Genomic DNA, 24796 nt, shown 5'->3' with positions numbered 1-24796 from the left:
CATTTGCTTTTTGAAAATACTCTCCCATTCTGTATAAGCATTATGGATCCTTTAAGACAAAGATCTAGTTGGTGAATAAGAACAAGGAAAAGAGGGATCCCTGGGTGGTACAGCGGTTTGGCGCCTGCCTTTGGCCCAGGGCGCGATCCTGGAGACCCAGGATCGAATCCCACATCGGGCTCCCGGTGCATGGAGCCTGCTTCTCCCTCTGCCTGTGTCTCTGCCTCTCTCTCTCTCTCTCTGTGACTATCATAAATAAATAAAAATTAAAAAAAAAAAAAGAACAAGGAAAAGAAAGTATTCAGCTAGCGACTTGAAAAATCCATGTGCTCTTCATCTAAACCTTAAAAATGTGGGTTATAAGCACAACAGAAATAGAAACCTGCAAGTGGCTTTTAAGAGCACACATGCTAAGAGTTTAGTACATCTGTAACATCCAATTGTACACAGTCCCAGTAACAAACTGCAATGTCCACAAAAGGCAAAAGGGTAAGGAAGTGTCCTCTACTACCCAACGTTTCTATCGGCACTAAGAAAGGGGAGACAAATCACAACACATTATAGATATTTCTACCAAGGGTACAACCTAAGTTATTTAGATTGTGAAAAAGCCATAGAGTATTTGCTTGATCAAACACATCCTGAAATTGGCATCATAGGGGCAAAATTAGCAGGACTCCAAGAAGAAGAGCCTATACATTTATGAATATTTTCAAAAATAAAATGAAAAAGACTCTGCGAAGACTCCATGGAATCTGCCATGAAGACAGGTTGTCAGAAGAGGGGAAAATTGGCTTTTATCGGGGACAGAGTTAGGAAGAAGGGGACAGTGGGCTCTCGGATAAACAGGTAAGAACAGATAAGTGGTTCAAGTCGGAGGGCAGACGGTGCCCTCCCCCTAAAGACCACAGGTTACACTCAGGCAGTAATCTCAAGCCAGGACAGAGGGACAAGAGGTGGTCCAGCTGCAAAGTGGAGAATAGGAAGAAAGCGGAGCCTGCAGTTCTTACGCTGAGGATGAGCCTTCTGGCAGTGAATGAGGTGGGAGCACATGCTCTGTAGTGATTCGCCATGCCATCTGCTTGGACTTGCACAATGACAGGCCGATAGCTGAACTGTAGAGAGCAGAAGGGAATTGTCAACTCACTGCTTGTATTCAGACTCCGTTCCTCCCTCCAGTTGCCCACAGAGAAGGAGAATGAATAAGGGACAAACGCCAGAGTTACCCCTTAGAGCTGCTTCACATCACAGAGCATCCCGAGCTCTGCTGCCTGAGAAGAGCATCCCCAGGGAAGGGAAGGGCCAGCTCCTTCCCTGTCTGCACCCTTCCCTGTCCCTACGCACACATGCACACACCCTGGGGTCTTCCCCAGCAGAAGAAACTGCAGGGGAACCGTCCCACGGCTGGGTATCAGGGTAAGAGTAAAAGCAGCACCAGCATTTTTATCACTGTATTCAAAGACAGTGATGAGCTGCTGTTGTTTAAACAATAGACAGCAACAGGATTACCTGGAAATGGGTAAGACTTATTACAATTCACAGTAATCCTGGTACAAGCAATAACAATAAATTTCTGAAAACTGCTCTGGTGGAAAAATCAGAATTGAGAAAGGTAAGACTCTAGGGTCTTGGGCTCTTCATGTATTTGATTCACAATCCACTTTAAGTAGCTAATGGAAGCGGTAGAGCCTCAGTTCCAGAAAAGTACACACTCCTAATGAATTCCATAAGTCTTGTAAATGATTTTGGGCTATTCAAGGACCTCCTGAAATCCCCACCAGCTTAATTTTTCTAAAAGAAAAAAAAGTTTGAGGAGTATGATCCTATAAAATACTTATATTTTTATATCCACAAAGAGAAAAGTAGACACTAAGTAAAATCTTTATGATGTTTGACATAAATTACGTTACTAAAAAAAAAATCAATACTGTATATCAAGTTTACACTTTTCCTCCTTGGTGGCCATAAATTTTTTGAAACGGACCTCATTCACAATAAACATGGATTTTGGTCTTCTTTGTGTAATATTCATTTTTTTCCTTGTCTGTCCTCCACCCAAAGGGTCAATGCTTCTTGATTGGAATGACTCCATACTGTGGGCCCAAAGACAGCTTACTAGAAAACTGGAAATGGGAAAAGTTTGGAAACCCTTTTAGGAAAATCCAGAGATGGTGTTTGGATTTCTACCCTGGCACACAGGCATGTACGTGCAAACCACAGCTGCTAGTCAACAATGTCACAACCCCAAGGTGTGGCCTTGCCCTGCCTATTCCCTTCATTTCCACACCGCAGACTGCTTTTCTTTTTTTCTTTTTTTTTTATAGATTATTTTATTTAGCACCAGCAGGGGAAGGGGGTACAGGTAGAGGGAGAAGCAGGCTCTCTAGGGAGCCTGACACAGAACTCGATCCCAGGACCCTAGGATCATGCCCTGAGCTGAAGGCAGCTGCTCAACTGACTGTGCTACCCAGGTGCCCCAACACTGCATCCCTAAAACTGTGGCTCACTTTGCCCCAGTTTCCTTTAGCTTTCCGATTACTTCTTCCTCTCTCTCTTTTTTTAAAGTTTTTTTTTTTTTAATTTATTCATGAGACACAGAAAGAGAGGCAGAGACACAGGCAGAGGGAGAAGCAGGCTCCATGCAGGGAGCCTGATGTGGGACTTGATCCCGGGACCCCAGGGTCACACCCTGGGCCAAAGGCAGATGCTCAACTGCTGAGCCACCCAGGCATCCCTCTCCCTTTCCAAATTCAATCAAACTCAAGTACAAACCCAAGCTCTGTCTGTTAGAAGCAGGGCCTCCTCAAGTATCTTACTTCTTGAAGCATTCAGTTTCCTCATCTATAATAGAGGGAGCATCTAACCTACAGGGTTTGTTATGAAGATCAAATTTGTGACATATGATAAGTCCTCAGCAGAATGCCTGAACCACAGAAGGATTTCAGCAAATGTCAGCTCCTCTGCCTTTATACCTTATGACATTTGTAAAATTAATAAAAATATACATAATCAAATGTTAATTTAAAAATATGACCACAGTAACAATACTCTGAAATTTAGCTTTGGACCACATAGATCTGAAATTTTATTACAAAGATGCTTTTAGAAAGTGTATTTTCTATTATTTGCTAAAGCAATAGACATGTAAATGTTAAAAAATGCCATGGGGTGAAAGACAGTAAAGGAATTAATGGGTGACGGGCACTGAGGGGGGCATTTGACGGGATGAGCACTGGGTGTTATTCTGTACGTTGGCAAATTGAACACCAATAAAAAATAAATTTATTATTAAAAAGGAATTAATGATTTCTTCTTTTTTATGCTTTAATGAAAGAGTCCATATAGGTCTGTTGAGTATTGCTTATTCTTATTAAAGACCACCTTGGCTCCTAGGTTAACACAGAGATCTTAGAAATTATTTGGCACTACTGAAATATAATCATTTTCCTTACTAAGAAGTATTACATGCAGGTAATCTACTAAAAAACTTAGTGAGGTCAACAGAGTTCCCTTTTCTGCTGTTCAGCGTGCACACGGGGGGTCATGTGGTGCTGACCTTCCCCGGAGCAGCGCCTGCCGCAACTGAGCTCCACTTCGGGCTACCTGCTCCTCAACTCGGGGAGTCTGCTTCTCCTCTGCCCCTCCTCCCACCCATTCTTTCTTTGTCTCTCTCTCTCTTAAATAAATAAATAAATAAATAAATAAATAAATAAATAAATAAATAAACTAACTAACTAACTAACAAACTAAATAACTAAATAAATAAGACGAAGAAGAATGCAGCTGAGAGGGGAAGTGTTTCACAGACATCAGCTCTTGGACTAAGACAGTCACTGGCCTCGCTTTGAGCTCCTAGGACCCGCACAGAAGGTGGGAGAGTTGATTCACCTGGAGGTTGCTTTCTAACCCAGATTTCCAAAGGAGAGTCCGAAGCAGCCCGAATGGATCTCTAGAACGGATCCGACGCTAGAAGCCCAGGTCTCTTGAAGGGCCAGTAAATCACCTAACAGCAAAAGTGGGAACGGAGATTTGAAGAAAGCTGGAAGCCAGTGGCAATTTTAAGATTTATTTATTTATTCCTGAGAGACACAGAGAGAGAGAGAGAGGCAGAGACCCAGGCAGAGGGAGAAGCAGGCTCCCTGCGGGGACCGGATGCGGGACTCGATCCCAGGACTCCGGGGCCATGACGTGGGCCGGAGGCAGGTGCTCAAGCCCTGAGCCCTCCAGGCATCCCACTAATGGCAATTTTAGAGCATCTTTTAAAAATAACTGGCCTTATCCTCTGAGCTCTCTAGAACATACACTGGGCGGGAAAGAAAAACAAAGAAACGGGACAAGTGGGTTAAGGACGTCATCATTCTCTGGGGTAATGGTTAGAGCCCACGTTTCCAAATGATAAACTCAGATGGACTAATAACCACGTATACATATAAAGAGAAAGGTGGCCCCTCTGCCTCCTACCCCAGTCTTCTTAGAAGTGCCACTTGCCACTGTCAGAGAGAATCATTTGTGCGAGGAGAGAAGGGAGGAGGAAGCACAGAGGAGAGAGGAGGAGGTTTCTGGGCAGAGCTTTCAAAACAGGCCTGGCCCTGAGGGGAAGAGGGAGCGGGAGGGAGGGACGGAAGGGGGAAAAAAGACAGGGGTGTAGAAACAATTTAAAGTTGCTGATCAAGGGGTGCCTGGGGGGCTCAGCGGTTGAGCGGCTGCCTTCGGCCCAGGGCATGACCCCGGGGTCCTGGGATAAAGCCCCACATCGGGCTCCCTGCAGGGAGCCTGCTTCTCCCTCCACCTGTGTCTCTGCCTGTCTCTCACGAATAAAATTTTAAAAAATAATAAAGTTGCCGATCAAAAATCACCTTTAAGAAAAATTACCATCTTCCCAAAGCCCTGAATAGGACTTAACTGTTTTAAGCTGCTTAAACACCAGACAGTTCTCCTTCTGCTTTGACGGCACCCTTTGAAAAATGCAGTGTCTGTAAACTGCAGACTGTAGAGTGGCTCGCACACGGGTGTGAATCAGATCAGCTGCCTCCTGACACCTTCCTGTGGCTCAGCGGCAAGGGTGGAACAGTGGTGCGCCATCATCTGTGAATGGCTCCTTAGACTTCCTGTGCTTTAAAGACCAGTTTATAAAAATCCAGAAGACCCAGAGAGCCACCCCAAATCCTACACAGATTATACGCATTCACTCTTCAGCTTCTTTGTAGAATAAGGTAAAGTCTCAAGACAAATCAGAATGGGAGATTAAATCATTCTGTGAGGAAGTTCTCTTCAAGTTCAAAATAACAAGCAGAGGGGAAAGATTCTTGGAACAAGCAGGCAATATGTGCTTTTACCTAATCATGCGTCTTGCTGGAAGCACTTCCTTATTATGTATTATGAGCCAACTCCATACACAGCTGGAGAGGACCGCCCAACCCAACACAGAATCACCAGTTATGACATTAAACTTCATTAGGAACCAACATGAATTTTGCTTGTTTTTTTTTTGAAGATTTTTATTTATTTATTCTTGAGAGGCAGAGACACAGGCAGAGGGAGAAACAGGCTCCATGCAGGGAGCCTGACGTGGGACTCGATCCCAGGTCTCCAGGATCATGCCCTGGGCCAAAGGCAGGTGCTAAACCGCTAAGCCACCCAGGCTCCCCGAATTTTGCTTGTTTTTACATATAATTAACACACAAAGAATAACTTTTACTGCTAAGCCAACTAGAAGCAACTTTGTTGATACAGTTACTTACAAATTAGCAAGATGGAAGCATTTACCCTAAAAGCAGGCACCTGTTACCTGGTGAGGGCTTTAAGGGCATTGCTTTGTTACTTCTCTCTCCACTGGGAGTTCTGTGCTCATGCAGGGGAGGAAAAATTTTCCTTGACTATCTTAGGATCCCTGGCTGGGTCTGAAAATTAAACTGACGAAGGTAACAGGAGAAAAATGTACAAATTTTACTGAATTTGTACATGTAGAGGGGAGCCTTCACAAGAGAAAAGAGAAACAGAAGTGGCCCGGAGCAGGAAGCTTTTAGACCTTTTGGTCAAAGAAGCAATACTTCGTAAAAGATTGACAAGACCTAGGGGTTTGGGCAAGGAGTAATCCAACTAGAGCTAGGTAGAAGATAAGGATTTGTTCAATAAGGTTTGTTTACAAATTCCTCTGGTGCCTCTGTGGGCTGATAAGAGTCTGCCTCCAGGAAAAGGAGATTTTATTTTCTGCCTTTAGGCAGAAAAGTGAGAGCTTTTTCCAAGTTTACTATTTCCTAATTGCTTTCAGCTCAAAATAATATCTATGTCAAAGAGACGGGTTTTCAGGTGACAGCCTGGTTTTCTCTACCAGTAAGCAAGTGGGGCAGGTCTCTAGTTGTGAAGGTCTCCATGTGGTCAAAGAAGTCCAACTCCTGGACAGTCCAGGGCTGACTCTCCGATGAAAACAATCTGAGGGCCTTCATCTTCCCCGGGATCATGTCCATGCCTATGTTCCCGGTTCTCTCAAATTTATTCACACAGGTTTGATCACGAGGTTAGGAACCAATGGCTTAGCAAAAGAATCTTGCCTTTTCCCTCCTGTAGATCTTTATAAAGTTCAGCACTCCGAAGAGCTGACACTCAAACACATTTCTGACAGGACAGCTTACAGCGGATGCTACACTTGTGATTTGGCGTAATGAGAAACTGTCTTGATCTCTTGGTGACGTCCTCTAACTCGATGCACCTATGTTCTAATTCACTTGTGATCCATGCAGCTCCTGAAATTGCATGGAAATTTTGGGGGTGTTTTCATTTTTCTGCAGACAGAGTCAATAGTTGTTATTGAATAGTAAAGAAAATAAGGTTAGTCCACTCCATTATAATTAGTCTTGCAAAAATAAATACAAAAATCTAACAGGCCTTTAACTTATTAGCTGTGACCCATGGCAAGTCACACAACCTCTCTAACACCTCACTTTCTTTTTCTATAAAATAGGAATAATAATAGCAGCCACCTGGGCCCCTGGGTAGCTCAGTGATTGAGCAGCTGCCTTTGGCTCAGGGTGTGATCCCGGGGTCCTGGGATCAAGCCCCACATCAGGCTTCCCAAAGGGAGCCTGCTTCTCCTTCTGCCTATATCTCTGCCTCTCTCTCTGTCTCTCATGAATAAATAAAAAAATAATTTAAAAATAAATAAAATAAAAAATAAAACATTTAAAAAGTAATAATAATAATAGCAGCCACCTTATAATGGCACACAAGGTAATTTGCTATTAAGGACAACTATTATTATAAAAGAGATAAAATATACTTTGAAGTATCAAAGAATTAAAAAAGAAAAATTACTTCACTTAGGAAAGCATTTCAAAGAGAAGAGCCCTACATATGGGACAGCTATTACATTGGGAGGCATTTGCCTCTTCAAGAGGAGCTGCTAAGTGGCTGAAAATCTGCATGTACTTTTAACAGAATCAGAGACACCAAAGAGGTAAGAAAAGCCAATGATGCTTCCCTTTCTTTGCCTTGGGACCTGCAAGACCTACAACCTAATCAAAAGTGTGCATCCTAGGTAGGCAAAATCACCTCTGTTAGAGCTCGGTTTTGAAATATATCAATACCTAAAACTAAAAGGATTTTGATTTGCAAGTGGCAGGAAAAAAATTCTCTCTTACATCAATCACCTTCCACTTCACATTACTTCTGCAGAGTAGAAGTACAATGTCCAGTACGTAATCAAAAGTAGCCAGGTATACAGGACGACACTACAACATGAATGAAAACTGGGAGAAATAAGAGACAACAGCATAAATCCACTTGGGCTTTGGGATATGGGAGAGAACAGAGACTGTAAAATAACTATGCTAGCCATGCTCCAAATAGGTTTTAAGATTTATTTGAGAGAGGGGATCCCTGGGTGGCTCAGCAGTTTAGCACCTGCCTTTGGCCCAGGGTGTGATCCTGGAGTCCCGGGATCAGGTCCTGCATCGGGCTCCTGCAATGGAGCCTGCTTCTCTCTCTGCCTATGTCTCTGCTTCTTTCTCTGTGTCTCTCATGAATAAATAAATAAAATCTTAAAAAAAAAAAAAAGATTTGAGAGAGAGAGAGAGAGAGCAAGAGCAGGGGGAGGAGGAGAGGGAGAAGGGGAGGGACCCTTAATCAGACTCCCTGCTGAGCACAGAGCTAGACACGGGGTCATCTCACAACCCTGAGATCATGACCCCAGCTGAAACCAAGATTCCGATGCTCAACCGACTGGGCCACCCAGGTGCCTCTCAAGATAGTTTTTTTTTTTTTTTCTAAATATTCAGAGTTTTGATATATAACTGGAATTTATAAAAATGAGCCAAATGAGAATTTTAGAATTGAAAAAGTAATCAGAATGGGTAGGTGAACAGACTAAAAACAGGTAAAGAGATGGTAAATTAGAACATAGACCAAGGGACGCCTGGGTGGCTCAGCAGTTGGGCATCTGCCTTCAGCTGGGGTGTGAACTGGAGTCTTGGGATCAAGTCCCACATCCGGCTCCCTGCAGGGAGCCTGCTTCTCCCTTTGCCTGTGTCTCTGTGCCTCTCTTTCTCTCTGTGTCTCTCATGAATAAATAAATAAAATCTTTAAAAAAAAAATAGACCAAAAGAAAATAACCAAAATAAAGCAAGTGAAAATCAGAAGGTTGGGGCAGCCCAGGTGGCTCAGCGGTTTAGCACCTGCCTTCAGCCCAGGGCCTGATCCTGGAGACCCGGGATCGAGTCCCACGTGGGGCTCCCTGTGTGGAGCCTACTTCTCCCGCTGCCTGTGTCTCTGCCTCTCTCTCTCTGTGTCTCTCATGAATAAATAAAATCTTAAAAAAAAAAGAAAGAAAATCAGAAGGTTAACAGACATAGAAGATAAAATGAAAAGATCTAATATACATATAATGGGTGTGCCAGAAAGAAAGATGAAGAGAATGAGAGAAAAGCAGTATTTGGAGAGACAATGGATGAAAAGCTTACAAAACCAATGAAAGAAGTCCTCCTACACCCAGCAAGATTTTTAAAAATCCACAAATAGCTGGACCATAATAAAACTGCAGAAAACTCTGAGGGTTGCTGGAGGGGAGGTGGGCGGGGGGATGGAATAATGGGCTGACGGGCACTAAGGAGGGCGCATGATGTGATGAGCACTGGGTGTTATATGCAACTGATGAATCACTAAACTCTACTTCTGAAACTAATAATATGCTATGCTAATTAACTGAACTTAAGTAAAATAAACTTGCAGAAAACCAGACTCAAAGAAAAAAACCTTAAAAGTGGCTGGAGAAAAAGATATATTATCTACCAAGGAATAATTCAGAGTGACTGTTAACTCCTAAAAAAAAAAAAAAAAAAAAAAAAAGGAAAATCATTAGACAATAGAAGAATACTTAACCATGCTTACAAAAAAAATGAACTGCCAACCATTCGAAACAATAATATCCTTCAAGAATGAAAACAGAATACATTTTCAGACATTAAAAACAAAACTTCGGGCAGCCCCGGTGGCGTGCAGTTTAGCGCTGCCTGCAGCCCAGGGTGTGATCCTGGAGACCCGGGATCAAGTCCCACGTCGGGCTCCTTGCATGGAGCCCGTTTCTCCCTTTGCCTGGGTCTCTGCCTCTCTCTCTGTGTCTCTCGTGAATAAATAAATAAAATCTTTAAAAATAAAAAAATAAAAAATAATAAAAACAAAACTTCTCAGCAGAAGTCTCTAAGGGAAACCGAAAAGGACTTTTTTCCCAGTCAATAGAAAAATGATTCCAAAAAAGTACAGAAATGGAAGAAGTATAACAAAAACTACAAACATATGTGGAAATGCAAATGAATACAGACCTTTAAAATTAGTAATAATTATATTTTCACGTTAAAATGTAAGACTCAAAATATACGAAAACAATGCTATACAAATTGGCGTGGGGGTGGTGGTAAATGGAGTTAAAGTATTCCAAGTTCCTTGTGTTGTCTAGAAAAAAATTTAAAGTGGCAATTTTTTTTAAATAGCAATTTTAAAAATTAAATAAAATCAAAGTACCTATGAACAATATACTTTAATATATCAAAAATGCATTATAATCTCCAGAGTAACCACTAAAAGAATGGTGAAATGAATATAAAACTTCTAATAGAGGCTTGAAAATGTAATCATCAAAAAAATCCCAAAACCTACCAAGAGGCAAGAAAAAATTAAAAATAGAACAGATAGAAAAAAAAAAAAAGCACTTAATATAGTAGAGTTAAACCCAAGTCACACATACATTGACTAAATAATCCAATCAGGAGGCAAAAATTTAAGCTGGACTAGGAAAAGAAATCAACTCTGTTACTTACAAAAGATGGGTCTAAAATATATCACTGTACATCCTACAGATATTAAAAATAAGAATATTAACTAATTTATGCCAAAATATGAAAATCTAGATAAAACATATAAATCTTAAAAACAGCTTATAAGACTGACAATAAAAGAAAATTTTAAATTATTTGAGTAGTTGTCATACCATTCAACAAACCCACAAATAAAAGTTCAAGGCTGGACTTCCTTACCCATGATTTTTGCCAAACACGTCAGGATGAAATAATACTGTTGTCACACAAACTCTACTAGAAAATTAAACAGAGTGAGCTGTCCGCAGCTTACTTTTTTTAAAAAAAGATTTATTTATTTGAGAGAGAGAGAGGAGAGCACAGCGGGGAGAGGCAAAGGGAGAGGGAGAGAGTCTCAAGCTGACTGAGTGCAGAGCTCCAGGCAGGGCTGGATCTCACTACCAAAGATCACAACCTGAGCCAAAACCAATAATCAGATGCTTAACCAACTGCACCACCTAGGCACCCCTCTCCAACTTAGTTTTTAAGGCCACTATAATCTTGATAACAATGATGTTGTGAGAAAGAAAAAGTACAATTTAATTCTACAAATGTATAAGGATACAAAATTCCCACATAAAAGATTAGCGAGTGGGGGAGCCTGGATACAAGGTCAATATAAAAAAACAACCACCATATTTCCAGAGGTCAGCAAAAAAGGATTAGAGAATGAAATTTTAGAGGGCTCCACCCAGCGTGGAGCCCAATATGGGGCTTGAACTCACACCCCTGAGATCAAGACCTGAACTGAGATAAAAAATTAGAGTCCCAAGCAACTGAGCCACCCAGATACGTAGATATTTATTTATTTCCTTTTTCTGAAGATTGTATTTTAGAGAAAAAGCAGGGCAAGGAGCAGAGGGAGAAAGCCAAGCAGACTTGGTGCTGAGCACAGATCCTGATGTGGGGCTTGATCCCATGACCCTGAGCCATTCATGACCTGAGCCAAAACCAAGAGTCAATGCCCAACTGACTAAGCCACCCAGAAGACCCCCGGCACCCTAGAAAATGAAATTCCAAAGGCACAATATACAGTAGAGTGAAAAATATGAAATATCTATGAATAAATCTAATAAAATATGTGTAAACCCTCTACACAGAAAACTCTGAAACATCGAGAGAAATTTTAAAGATCTAAATAAATAGAGGAACATACCATGTTCATTGGACCAGAAAGCTTGATACTATAAAGGTATCAATTTTGCCCAAATTTATTTACAGACTCCATGCAATTGCAATTTAAAAAAAAAAAAAAATCCCAACAGTTTAAGTCTCTGTTGCTGCTGTGGTTTTGTTTTGGTGGAAGTTTAAGAAGTTGACTCTAAAATGCTCTGTCAACATAAAAGACAAAAGATAGTCAAGAAACTCTTCAAGAAAAAAAAAATTAAGAGTACTTGATCAAATGAATGTAAACTCTTAGTATAAAACTACAGTGTGGAACTGGTGCAAGAATATTCTAACAAACAAAAGGAACAGACTAGAGCGCTCAAACAAATCAATTGTCATACATTTGGGCACTTGATTTATGACCAAGGTAGTCCTACAGAGCAGCAACAACAGAATAGACTTAGCAATAAGTCTGGGGCATGCTGGGGCAACTGGATGTCCACACACATTTTTAAGAAATAAAACTTGACCCCTATCTCACACACAATATGCAAAAATGAATCCCCAATGAATTGTAAATATAAATTTGGGGGTTCAAACTGGAAAGTTTCTAAAAGATAATGCATTTATAACCTCTATTTAGAAAAAGACTTTTTGGGGACATCTGGGGGGCGTCTGCCTCTGGCTCACGGTGTGATTCTGGAGTCCCGGGATCGAGTCCCACATCGGGCTCCCTGCAGGGAGCCTGCTTCTCCCTCTGCCTCTCTCTCTGTGTGTGTCTCTCATGAATAAATAAATAAAATCCTTCAAAAAAATAAAAAAGAAAGATTTAGTGAACAGGACACAATAAAACACTAACCATAAGGGAAACAGAACCTATAAAGAATTTGGACATTAAAATTAAGAGAGAAATCACTCTCTCCTTAAGAGAGTAAACAGGCAGGCAAGCACAGAATGAAGACTCTGCTACACATATAACCAACTATGAACTCATCTCCAGAACATATTTAAAAAAAAAACTATAATCAGTAAGAAAAAGACAAATGATCAAATTGAAAAGTGGGCGAAAGATTTGAACAAGCATGTCAGAATATTCCAGACTGCCAATTAACAGGAAAAGGTGCTCAACCTCATTAGGAAAAAGCACATGAACTCCACAATGTGATACTGGCATAAACCACCAGAATGGCGACAGTTACAAAGACTGATGATGTTGGCAAGGATGTGGAGCAAAGGAAAGGCCCATATGCTGCTGGTGGGAGTATATTGGTACAACTACTCTGGAAAACAGTTGGGTATTATTTGCTCAACTTGATGGAACACATAACCTATGACCTAGTAATTCCTCTCCTGGGTACAGACCAAATGGAAACGTATGCCCACCGGCACCAGAAACATACACCAGAAAGATCGTAGCTACCTTACTTTGGGTGCCTCAAGACAGATCACTCAAGGTCCACCAACAAGACAGCGGATTAATAGGAACAAATGATTGTGGTATGCTCATGTAATAGGTTTCCGTCCAGCACAGAAAAATAAACTACAGCCACAAGCAATGACATTCATAAATATCACAAACATAATACTGAGCCAAGAATTCAAACACATGAATACATACTGATTACATCCATTCCTTGTTCAAAAATCAGGCAAAACCAAAACACTGTGTTTAGAGGTATGTTCTTTGTCAAAAAAGAAAAAAAAACTATAAAGAAAAGCAGCAAACTGTTACCAAAAAAAACACATAGTTTTGGTTACCTTTGGGACAAGGTGAGTAGTGACTGGGTGTGGGTTATAAGGAGGAGCTTCTGGGGCAATGTTCTATTTATTATCCTGGTATTAGTGCAAGGAATCATTTTGTGATAAATCACTGTACTCTGCGTCTTTTTTTTTTTTAAAGATTTTATTTATTTTATTTATTTATTCATGATAGTCACACAGAGAGAGACAGAGAGGCAGAGACACAGGCAGAGGGAGAAGCAGGCTCCATGCACCGGGAGCCCGACGTGGGATTCGATCCTGGGTCTCCAGGATCGTGCCCCGGGCCAAAGGCAGGCGCCAAACCGCTGCGCCACCCAGGGATCCCTACTCTGCGTCTTTGTATACTTTTCTGTATATGTATGAAATCTCAGTTAAAGGGGGCTAAAAAAAATAAGTCGAATACATCTACAATAAAATACTTCATTGCCTCAGTACTTATGTATATTGCCTGGAATCAGAAAGGAAATAGCTTAATTTGTTTAAAAAAAAAAAGCAAGCATCTTCGCTGTGACCATTATTTCTTACAGCTTTTTCTAGTATCTCACCAAGCAGTATGGACCACTGAGCACTCCTGGCCAGTTCCCACTGAGCAGGTTTCCCATATTCATCGTTTCATCATCATCCTCCACTAAATGAGTGGACAATGGTACACTGGCTCAGATAATGCACATTATATGAAGGTCCTGAGATCTTCCAGAAAATCTCCAACACCTGACGCCCAATACTTGGTCTTCCCTCCTCTCTTCACGGGCTGATCTTTTTCTTTCTTCAGTTCAGGTCAAATGTCACTTCTTCAGAAAATTCCCCTTGCCCCCAGTCCCACCCCCTTTCTCTGAGTGGGGTACCCAACATCTTCCTCTCATTTTGATGTTAGGACAGGTCATTCTCAGTTTGCTCCCACCTCCCAGATCCATCCCTAGGAGGCTGATCCTTAGGGACTAGATCACCAGGGCATCCTGTCCAGCTGGCTTCTTGTGGGTTCCACTTTCGAATGAAAGACAGTGGCAGACCTACCATTTACACCGATGTGGATGGAACTGGGGGGTATCATGCAGAGTGAAGTTAGTCAAACTGGGGGGTATCATGCAGAGTGAAGTTAGTCAATCGGAGAAACGATTGTCATACGGTTTCACTCCTATGTGGAATATGAGAAATAGTGAATGGGACTATAAGGGAAAGGAGGGAAACTGAGGGGGGCGGTGGTGCCGGGAATTGGAGAGGAAGACAAACCACGAGAGACTCCCAACTCTGGGAAACAAAGGTTGCAGAAGGGGAGGGGGGGCAGGGTAACTGGATGACGGGCACTGAGGAGGGCACGTGATGTGATGAGCACTGGGTGTTGTACTGTATGTTGGCAAATTGAATTTAAATAAAATATTTTAAAAAGACAGTGGCAGAAACTGGCAGGGCAGGCAGGAGGAGAGAAGTCAGGCATGTCCTCTCCACTTCCTTTTTGCGGTGCTCTGTTTCTAGGGGAGGCTGCTTCTCCTGAGGCCCACGCTCCTCCTTCCTGGTTCCAGCTCTGGAGGCTTCCAGTAACATCTTTCCTACTGCCTGGGGTGGTAACAGCTTCACTGGTGCTAGTAACCCTGCCTCCATCCAAGATGTCTTTTCACCAACTCGCTTCATTTGAACCAGGTTTGGTTCTGTTTTCTGCTGGGACCCCATGGAGCAGCAATTTTATATTAATTTATAGGATTATTTTATCAACACTTGTCTTTTCCACAAGGCTCTGAGCTTCATGACACTGGCACTCCAGACACTGCCAACAAACACTTGTTAAATGATTTCATAAGTTAACGAATACATGAAGGAACTGACATTATGGATCAAAATATACTCAACATAGTACAAGGATTCCTAGAACGCTCCTGCTACATTTAATGTGGTACCAATCTATCAGAGCAGACATTTTCGCTCTTTTAGCTGAAAAGAGCCTTTGCTGGCAGGAATATTGTTGCTCATGATAATAATTTCAATTATCCTAGCAATAAGTGCAATAGCTATGATTTTGCAATTAAAAAGATAGAACTTTATCCTTCTTAAGTAAGCTATCAATAATGAGATTCCAGGTGGACTGTGGTTAGTCACAGCTCTGAGTCAGTAGGAACATAATAAAAATATTAACTAGGAAAAGAAGGCTCTGTATCTCTGAATTTTTCATAAGTCAGGATGGTTAACTCCACACAAGAAAATGTCCTTTGTTAATACAAATAAACTACCTACTTTACACTGTTATTTTAGGCTTAAGGAGGGACAATCTGGGTTGATCCCAGTATTAGATATGCAAGCCCCACATTAGTGTATATAGTTAGACAACTTCTACAAAATGAACTGGAAAATCCTGATTCTAGGCCACTAATCAGAATTTCCAGAACAGAGTCTGGAGCTCTGCATATTGCCTTCTCTTTCGTGGCAGCAAAAAAGTGTAGAAAAATCAGGTTAGCTACAGGCGGTATGAGATACCAGCAACGTTCTTTAAACCCATACATGCCATCAACTGTGTCACTTGAATCTTCATCTTGGGAAAATTAGTCTGTAAACTCTGATCATAATTAAATATGTACCGTATCAAAATTTTTAGTTCGTAGCACAGCATTTTGAAAGCAACAATAGAGCCAGCATGCCAGCTCCCAGAGGCTGATACAGTTTGGTCTCTTTCCTGGTGAAACCTCTCCTGTTTCTTCTGCTAACTTTATTGTAAAGAAAAGTATCCCAGTTCTCCTCATTCTAACCACCACGCAGGCGGGGGGGGAAGGTCCAATTCCTCTAGTATGGTAGGAGTTCAGCATTATTGCTAACTTCCCAGCTAGCAGACTCCTTAGTTAATACCCAAGACCCCTGTAATAGGGCACCACTTGGGAGACGAGCCTCATCCTATAATCCTGAAACGACAGGGCATATGGTTTCAGCAAGAGTCACATTATGAATAATAACTGGGGAGGGGGGGATCGCGCTCGGTGAGTTAAAACAGTGAAAACGCAGCTATAGTGCTAATTCTTTTTGGAACCAGATAACTTGCTTTTCTCTGTGTAATTAGGTGCAGCAACAACAGAAATCCTTGTGCATTGTCTTGGGCCACAGCCAATACGGGAAATGACCACAGCAGCCCCTTACTGATGGCTTCTCCGGAAACAAAAGAGCATTTTGTGCCCGGCCCTGCGGCGATCGGTAAAGAGGGCGAGTGGAAACGAAGCGTCCTCCACCTGTCGCCCACACGCGAAGCGGTCCTCCTGAAGGGGCCCGGCTGCGGAGCCCAGGCCCTGCGTGCAATTCACCAGGGATGCTCCCCCACACACCTCCACGCCGCAACCTCGCCCACCCGCGGGGCGCCCGGTGCCCCAGGGCCCGCACACGACGGCGTCGGACTCGAATCATCTTTTTCCAGGAAAAACCCGGGCTCCTGACGCCTTCCCGGCGCCCCAGTGGGGCAGCCCCGGGGGACCGGGCGGCGTCCCGGCTGTCCGCAGCGCAGGGCCTCCGCAGCGCTCCCGGGCCCCCCATCCCGGCCCTCCCAGCCCCTCCCGGGATGCACGCAGGTGCCTACCCGGCAGCCCGCAGCAGCGCCCCGGACCCCCGACCCCGACCCCGACCCCCGGGCTGCCCGCAGGTGCCTACCTGCTAGCCCGCCCCCTCCCCACCTCCGGGTTGCGCGCAGGTGCTTACCCGGCAGCCCTCCGGCCCCGGCCCGCCCCCCTGACCTCCACCCCCCTCCCCGGGCTGCGCGCAGGTGCTTACCCGGCACCCCCCGCCACCCCCATCCCCGGCAGCGCGCAGGTGCTTACCCGGCCCCCGCCCCGCTCCCCGGGCTGCGCGCAGGTGCTTACCCGCCCCCCGCCCCCCATCCCCGGCTGCGCGCAGGTGCTTACCCGCCAGCCCGCCGCCGCCGCCGCCGTCGCCCGCGTGCCCCTTCCTCCGCTGCAGGATGAAGTAGGGGTTGGCCCTCTCGGCGACCCAGAGCGCGTTGGCCAGCAGCACCTCCTCGGGGTTCACCCACATGGTCCCGGCGCCGCGGGCCGGCGCACAATGGGCGGCGGGCCGGGCCCTGCGCACAGGCGCGCTCCCCGCACCCGCCCCCCGCCCCCGCCCGCTGCGGCGACAGCGACCGCGACCGCGACGGCGACGGCGACGGCGAGCTCAGCAGCCGGCGGACCCCGGCGCCCGGGCCGCAGCGGAGCCCCCGCGGGAGGCGGCCGAGGACCGGGGCGCGCCGGGCTGCATCCTCCCCGCGGCCGCACACGCCCGGCCCGGCCCCGCGGCGCGAGGACTGCGGGGGGGGGGGGGAGGAGGGGGGGCGCCCGGGCCGGGGTCGGGTCGGGGTCGGGGAGCTGGGCCGCCGCTCCCGCCGCTCCCGCCGCACCGAGCGGAGTCCGGCTCCCGGCTCCCGGCTCCCGGCTCCCGGGGTCCGCGCGGGCACGCTCGGCGGCCGGCTCAGGGGCGGCGGACGCGGCCCGGCCCCGGGGGCGCCCTCTGCGGACGGCGGGCCCCACGCCCACGGCAGGAGCGGCCGGGCCGGCGGGGCGTGGCGCGGGCTCGGGGCGCGGGGCTGCCGGGGGAGCGGGCGGGGACGCAGCCAATGGCCGCGCGTGCTCGGGTCCCGTGCGCCCCCGCCCCGCCCCCGCCCCGCCCCCGCCGTCACGCGCCGCCCCCCGCCCCGCCCCGCCCCGCCCCGCCCCGCCCCCGCCGAGGCCCGCGGCCCGCAACGTGCATTACGTCACTCCTCGCCTCGCCCCGGGCCGCGGCGCGCGGGGCTCGCAGCCTCCAGGGGCTGGGGGGGGCTGGGGGCTGGGGGCTGGGGGGCCGGGCCTGGGGGGCGCCCGGGGCTAGGGGGCGGGGGCTGGAGGGGTGCGGGACTGGGGACCTGGGGAGCCGGGAGCTGGGGGCTGCGGGGACTGGGGGCCTGGGGTCGGGGGGCGCTGGAGGGGCTGGAGGGCCGGGAGCTAGGGGGCCGGGAGCTGGGGGGCCGGGGGCTGGAGGGGCTGGAGGGCCGGGGGCTGGGGGGGCGGTGGGGGAGCTGAAGGAGCTGGGGGGCCAGGGGCTGGAGGGGCTGGGGGCCTGGAGGGCCGGGAGCTGGAGGGGGGCTGGAGGGGCTGGAGGGCCGGGGGAGGGGAGGGGGGCTAAGGGGGGTGGGAGCCGGGGACTGGGTCCTGGGTCCTGGGGGGCTGGGAGGCCAGGCACCGGGGGCTGGAGGGCTGGGGGCTGCAGAGCTGGAGGACTGGGACCGCCCGGCGCCCGCCGCACCTGCACCTGCACCTGCTCGGGTTGCAGGCCCTGGTGCTCCAGGACCCGGCAGAGCAGAATTCGGCGATGTATTCACACCTCAGAGCTGGACTTCAAGAAACAATGGTTTTAATGGTCGAAATGAGACCCACGCAAAGGCCCGCTTTACCCCTAGCCGGTTCCCCCAACACGTGGAGCCTCTCTCGGCTACTACAGCCGCCTCCCGAGTGCGCGATGACCTTTTCCACCTCCTCCTACTCCTGGGGGCGCGCAGGGGGCAGCTCCAGGAGAGGCTCCACCGCCCCAGGATGGGAATTCCCCAAGCTCTGCTGGGCTTTGAAGGCACCTCCCAGAGACTTCTTCCTTTCCAGATAAGCAAAAGCAAGAGGCTTCCTTGTGTGGACTGAAGCATTTTTGCTTCTGGAGCTTTGGTTGGCGCCGCTGAACTCTTCCAGGGCCACAGCGGAGGCACCCCAGCCAGGCACCCCAGCCGTTTCAATGAGGCTCCCTCCGTGCCTGCTGGTTCCCTACTCCGAGCTCGAGCTCGCAAGGAATGGGAGTGTCTCCCCACCTTATCACACTGACGGACCTGCGGCCTCTTTAGGAAACATTTTAGACCTCTCAGTGTTTGGGGGAACTTCACATATTTAACACAGACTCAAAAATGTCATTTGGCATCTTTGGCCATAGTGGTGCCTTGGCCAGAGTCAAAGAATCTCTTGCAAGAGGTAAAATCCATTGCAAGTCAAACACAATAAACATTACGATTGCAAATCATACATATGTAAAAATGTGGTTAATAATGTATTTATGTATAGGTGCCTGGGTGGTTCAGTCAGTTAAGCATTTGCCTTCGGCTCAGGTGGTGACCTGGAATGGAGCCCAGCATCCTGCTCCCTGCTCAGAGGGGAGCCTGCCTCTCCCTCTGCCTCCCTCTCTCACGAATAAATGAAATCTTTATATATATATATATATATATAACTTTTAATATTTTTGAAGGCTTCCATGAATATTCCTTCATTCTATGCAATTAGCATTTTTAAAAATCCCACTGAGTGCCTTCATATTGTCATTTAGAGTGTCCTTGTACTGATCAAAGATGTGACCTGAAAAAAAAAAAAAAAAGATGTGACCTGATAGCTCTACCATTACTCTGAAGTGTGATTTAGCTTGGCACTTTTTATCTATTAGTACCAAACCGCTATTTATTTATAATTCATGTGTTCTTTCATTCACTCATTCATTCATTCAACACATAATTATTGAATGCCTACTATATTCTAGGCCCTGGGGATAGCAAGAGAACAAACCAAATAAGAATCTTTGCCTTTATGAACACTAAAATGTAAAATTAATAATAAAAAAACAAACCAAATTTACAAAAACTTGCTCTGAGGACAAGATTGGGTGCCAAGAGGAAAAAAAGGAGAAAAAAATTGAAGTCCTCAACTATTTTCTAGTTCCTTGTAAGAGTTAGAGAACATTCTTTCCAGGAAGTTGGGGTTTCCAGTATTATAATGAATTATATTAACCTGTAGTACAATACATTGCAAAGAATCAGAGAAGCTACAAGGAGTTTATGGCACCTTGCTGGTCTCATACTGCCAAGGGCTCACTTATTAAAGTGTAGCTTTGTTTAAAAAAAAAAAAAAAAAAAAAGACAGTCAAATATACTTGAACTAGAAATTATGCAAAGAGAACCTAATTAATCCAACCAGTTCCTCAGTGAAATAGGTATTTTTAGCTTTCAATTCATTCTCACTGGTTTTAATCTCAAAGATTATCTCAAACCACTTAAGGAAGAAAAGCATTAAACAGATGCCTAGATAAAATAGGGGTAAATTATGTCAGTCTTTATGTCCCACTGAGATCTTCTACTCTCCCCTCCCCCATATGGAAAGAATCAACTCCCATAGGGTGTTGATGCCCCCTTCCCCTTGGAGCAATCAATGGGTTTACTGCAATTAGTGGGCAGATCTAACTAACAAGATCGTGAAGGTGGTAAATTTGTCTTTGGCGATTCTCACCCCGCATTCCTACAGAGTTTCTACATTTTCTGCTTTTCACCTTCACAGGGGTGTATTTTCCTCCCTGGCCTCATCCCTCTCCAAATAAGCCTTTATTTTGCTTTTTGGGGATTTGCCCCCCCCCCCCGCCCCCATGGAAATGCTGTGAAGTCTTGGGCACTCTATTTGTGCCCACATCCTCTCACCTCTCAACAACAGCAGCCTCGAGAGTGGGCAAGTCAATAGAAAATTCAGGTCTAGTTTCCGCAGAGAGAATTCACCCAGCAGAGTAAGAAAGTGCTAATGCTTCCCTGGGAGAAGCCGACTCCTCCCTGGCCTTCTAGCTGAAGGTAACATGTTAATAGGAACCACTTTTCTAAATGCCCGCACTTTGCTTGTCCAACCTGGAAGGGCAGTAGCTGCAGTAGGACATTTGAAATGTCTAGTAACCAGTGAGGTAGAAAGAGAGGGTTACCAGTTGGGGGTAAAGAAGGGTGACACTGCTTCAAAGATCCAAGACTTCACAGTAGCTTTGGTCTCTGAAGAAACCTTCACAGTGGATCTGAGCTGCTAACCCAGCTGGAAAAACTCGATGGACCAGTCACCACAATGTCTGCTTTGCAAGTAATAGAGCTAATTGATGATACAGAAGCCACAGTTTGGTTCTTTCAGCTATAAGTGGCTACACAGATCTGTAGCCAAGACCATCCTTACACAGAGTGCACATGGAGGGGGAAGATCCTTCAAAATAGCTCCGTTCCGTAATAGTACTGCGCAGCCCCTAGTCAGCCTGTCAGTCTACCTTTCTGAATTCTGAGATGCTCTGGAAATCAAAAATGAATAACACGTCACGTCCTTCCATGTTGGAGAACTGTGGCCAGATGACCTCTGTCAAATGCTGTGCTCCTGCAATGAAGAAAGGAATGAAGACAGCAAGTCTTCCGAGAAAAAATGAAGCAAGGCATCGCACCCATCCCTTTTCCAGGTAACTGTCATTAAGGAGGGCAAATTTTAATGGTGGGGAGTGATGAGGTCAAGAGCTTAGACCACAGGGAAGGGAAGGGAGACGCTTTGCCTACTTCAAAATCATCCACTGCAAGTTCCCCCAGGGCCAAGACTGAAAAGATCACTGTTTATAACCCCAGGCATAATACCTGCACCTCCAAAAATGCCCAACAAGGAGGTGCACACTCGACTGCTGAATTTCAAGCTTAAGAAAGGTTTACATATTTAGGAAGGAAAAGAGACCCTGAATACAGTTGCCTTCAGCTCCTCCTATTATGTACAAAAAAACTAAAGCTGAGAAAAAGGAAGAGGCTTGACTCAGGTCACTTAGGTAATGAATAGCAGAGTTGGAAGTTGGTCTTTTTATTTACTATTATGGCCCCAAGTCTTTTTTTTTTTTTTTTTTACATTTTATTTATTTATTCATGAGACACAGAAAGAGAGAGAGAGGCAGAGACACAGGCAGGAGAACCAGGCTCCATACAGGGAGCCCCACCCGGGACCCCGGGATCACGCCCTGAGCCGAAGGCAGACTCAACTGCTGAGCCACCCGGGTGTCCCTATGGCCCCAAATCTTAACAGCAACTTTTTATTCTTTCTTCACATATTATTTGTCACATTTTTCTCAAAAACTAAAGTGATTCATAATTATATAATGCTGTCGTGGCCATTACCTATGACTGTGGTCTGAGTGCCCATATGTGCTGATGGCTAGACCTGACTCTCATGCTGCCCTGGAAAGGCGGTGACGAGGTCAGTGGGAGTGGGATAGTCCCCAAAGGAACATGGAAAAACTGTTATCAAAATAAGGTGAGAGGGTTGTGGGCAAGCCTAAACAACAGATAACCTAGTACGGGCAATTTGTTCTTTAATGACTAAATCTTCTTGATTGCAATTTTATATTGCGTAAATACAACATACTTTGTTTTGTTTTCTGCTAAAACCTAGTGGTTTGACACTTTTGATAATTAGGGTCAAAGATCATTTAATTTACCAGAGGAAGGAAAGAAAAGAAAAGAAAAGAAAGAAAAGAAAAGAAAAGAAAAGAAAAGAGAAGAGAAAAGAAAAGAAAAAAGAAAAGAAAAGAAAAGAAAAGAAAAAAGAAAAGAAAAAGAAATAAGATATTTTGTAAGGACTCACATAGACAATACAGGTATCAAAAACCTTCAGCAAGCTCTGGGACCAGGTCTCAGCCCCTCCTGCACTCACCTGCCCTCTCTCTGTCTCTCTCTGAATCTCGCTTTTCTTCACTCATTTGTTTTCCTATCTTTCCTCCACTGAGCAGCCTCCTTTCCTTAACCATAGTTTCTGTTCCTCATAACTTAAGCATGTGCGTGAGTCGTGAAAGCTTCTCTGGTTCCACCTTTTGTCATTGTTTTCAAGCTATACCTCCCCCCATTGACTAAAAACTTTAGGTATTTCATACCTATAATTCATGAAAGGAACAGTGATCGGCTCTTCTTACCTTCATGTCCAAGGACCAGGTTGTTGGCCAGCCCACGACTGGCTGCCGTTTGGTCTGATGACCGAGACATGGGAGCCAGGTGTGCTTGCTTATCGTGTGCAAACGATACTTCACCAAGTTTCACTACAAGTTCATTTTTATAATAAAATTAGTAATTTTGAGAATGACCTATTATTACTTGGCTTTCAAGTGCTCTCTAGCTGGGAAATGTCTATCATCTCCCCTGTTTTGCATTAAGTCAATGAGCCAAATCAACAAAGGCAAACACTCTTCACTCTGGTATATGGGTGTGGGTTCCGATGATGGTAAAACAGCCCTCTCATTCCTTTTAGGACAAAGTTTTCCCTCAGTCATGCTGTTCTTTTGCCAGTGATTAAGTTGTCCATTTTCTTGCTTGTTAAAAACATGCAAAACAACAAAACAAAACAAAACCCACCATCAACAGGATTTTTTTTAACATTAATTTTTTTAAACGTGTGAATATAGGTAAAAAGCAGATCAGGACATTGATATTAAGTAATAATACTGTTTCTTCTGAATTGCACATGTGCCTATAAACCTAATAAATAGGTTTTTCTTTTTTTTAAATAGAAGAATACAACTGTTTTTCCTCTGAGGATAAGAACTAACATTTTTACTGATCTTTTTGAAATAAAGTACTTTGATCCACATACATGTGTTTTTATAAAAGAAAATGGTCAATTTTACACAGATTCTCTAATTCAAAAATTCCAGGAAAAAAATACAATTTCCTTTTCAAATAAGACAACTGAACTGTCTTTTTATTATACTGACAACATTCTTGTTAGAGAAATACTACATTCTACTTTGAATCTCAAATCTTTAAAACATTTGTTTTGACTATGTCATGTTTAAATGATTTAAAAGAAAGCAATATCTAGGTATCAATACTGACACAAAATAACAACATATCACCCAAACTCCCTTCATTATCAACTATATCTAAATTCTTTACCTCTTAATTTCCAGCCTCTCTGAGTTTTAGACTACAGATTATAAAACAGGATATAACCTGAAGATCACAAATCTTTGAAAAACTGTTAAGTATGAAATACTAAGTGAGAAAAAGACTTATTGTCCACACCAAGGGAGAAATAGTTCAGATCACTAACTCCTGAAGGATAAGCATGAGTTGGCTGGTGAGCTACCTTTATCAGAATTGGGGAAAAGCAAAAAATAACTCACCCTTTATTTGTCCCCAGAGCTCTTCACATTTTCAATAGGCATTTATCACCAAGTGGTTTTTTTTTTTTTTTCAGAACATATTGCCTTTAGTGATGTCTCTGATTTCTTCTATAAAATACAGACCTAATAGGCATTTTCATCATAAAATTGTACTGGTGAGAACTTTGCTTTTTTCTTTCTTTCTTTCTTTTCTTTCTTTCTTTCTTTCTTTCTTTCTTTCTTTCTTTCTTTTTTTTTTTTTTTTTTGTGTGTGTGTGTCACTTGTGATCCTCTTATAGGCTGTGAAATGCAATCTTCCATAAAAAGGGATGTGCTAAATCACACTGATTTCTATTCCAATGAAGATTACAGTTTGCTTTTAATGGGAATGACTCAGTCAATCAAAGTGGAAGCTTAAACATTCTGTCCCTGAATGAAACTTTAAAACATAATTCTTTCTTTCTTCCTTTGTACAGAGCCAACCTTCACTCACCTAGAGAACATTAAAGTGAAAGGCACATATTTAAAATACAAAAATGTATACCTTTTGAATGCATCCATCTCTACAACCGTGGCCTTTGGATTTTAACATGAAGTCTCAATTAAGAAACCTTTTGAAAGAAATGAGAAAATCTATCTCAGACATGCCAAGGGGAAAGCACAGAATTGTAGATAAAGACAGCTGGCTGGTGGTTAAATGAAAG

General features: G+C 44.6%; 1 protein-coding gene and 1 long non-coding RNA gene across 5 annotated transcripts in view; both read right to left on the bottom strand.

Annotated features, from left to right (window-relative positions):
• The window catches only part of TBC1D9 (TBC1 domain family member 9), a 135834-nt gene extending 118564 nt beyond the window's left edge, over positions 1-17270 (bottom strand). For 3 of the 4 annotated variants that reach the window (XM_038564575.1, XM_038564573.1, XM_038564574.1), the window contains exon 1: positions 17081-17270. In XM_038564575.1, coding sequence (XP_038420503.1) covers positions 17081-17210 — 130 coding nt within the window. In that variant the 5' untranslated portion in view covers positions 17211-17270. The remainder of the gene's footprint in view (positions 1-17080) is intronic. The other variant, XM_038564570.1, reaches the window with a different exon arrangement.
• Positions 17271-19423: 2153 nt separating this feature from the next.
• Positions 19424-23102, bottom strand: LOC111091043. Its single transcript, XR_005373745.1, has 3 exons — positions 22908-23102; positions 21240-21343; positions 19424-19537 (listed from the first exon to the last, which is right to left on the bottom strand). It is a non-coding gene; the product is annotated as an uncharacterized LOC111091043 (long non-coding RNA).
• Positions 23103-24796: the final 1694 nt, after the last annotated feature.

The sequence above is a fragment of the Canis lupus genome, chromosome 19 (assembly GCF_011100685.1).
Source record: "Canis lupus familiaris isolate Mischka breed German Shepherd chromosome 19, alternate assembly UU_Cfam_GSD_1.0, whole genome shotgun sequence".
NCBI classification, from domain to species: Eukaryota; Metazoa; Chordata; class Mammalia; order Carnivora; family Canidae; genus Canis; species Canis lupus.
The sequence above is the reverse complement of the archived record's forward strand: the minus strand, read 5'-3'. Positions and strand labels throughout refer to the sequence as shown.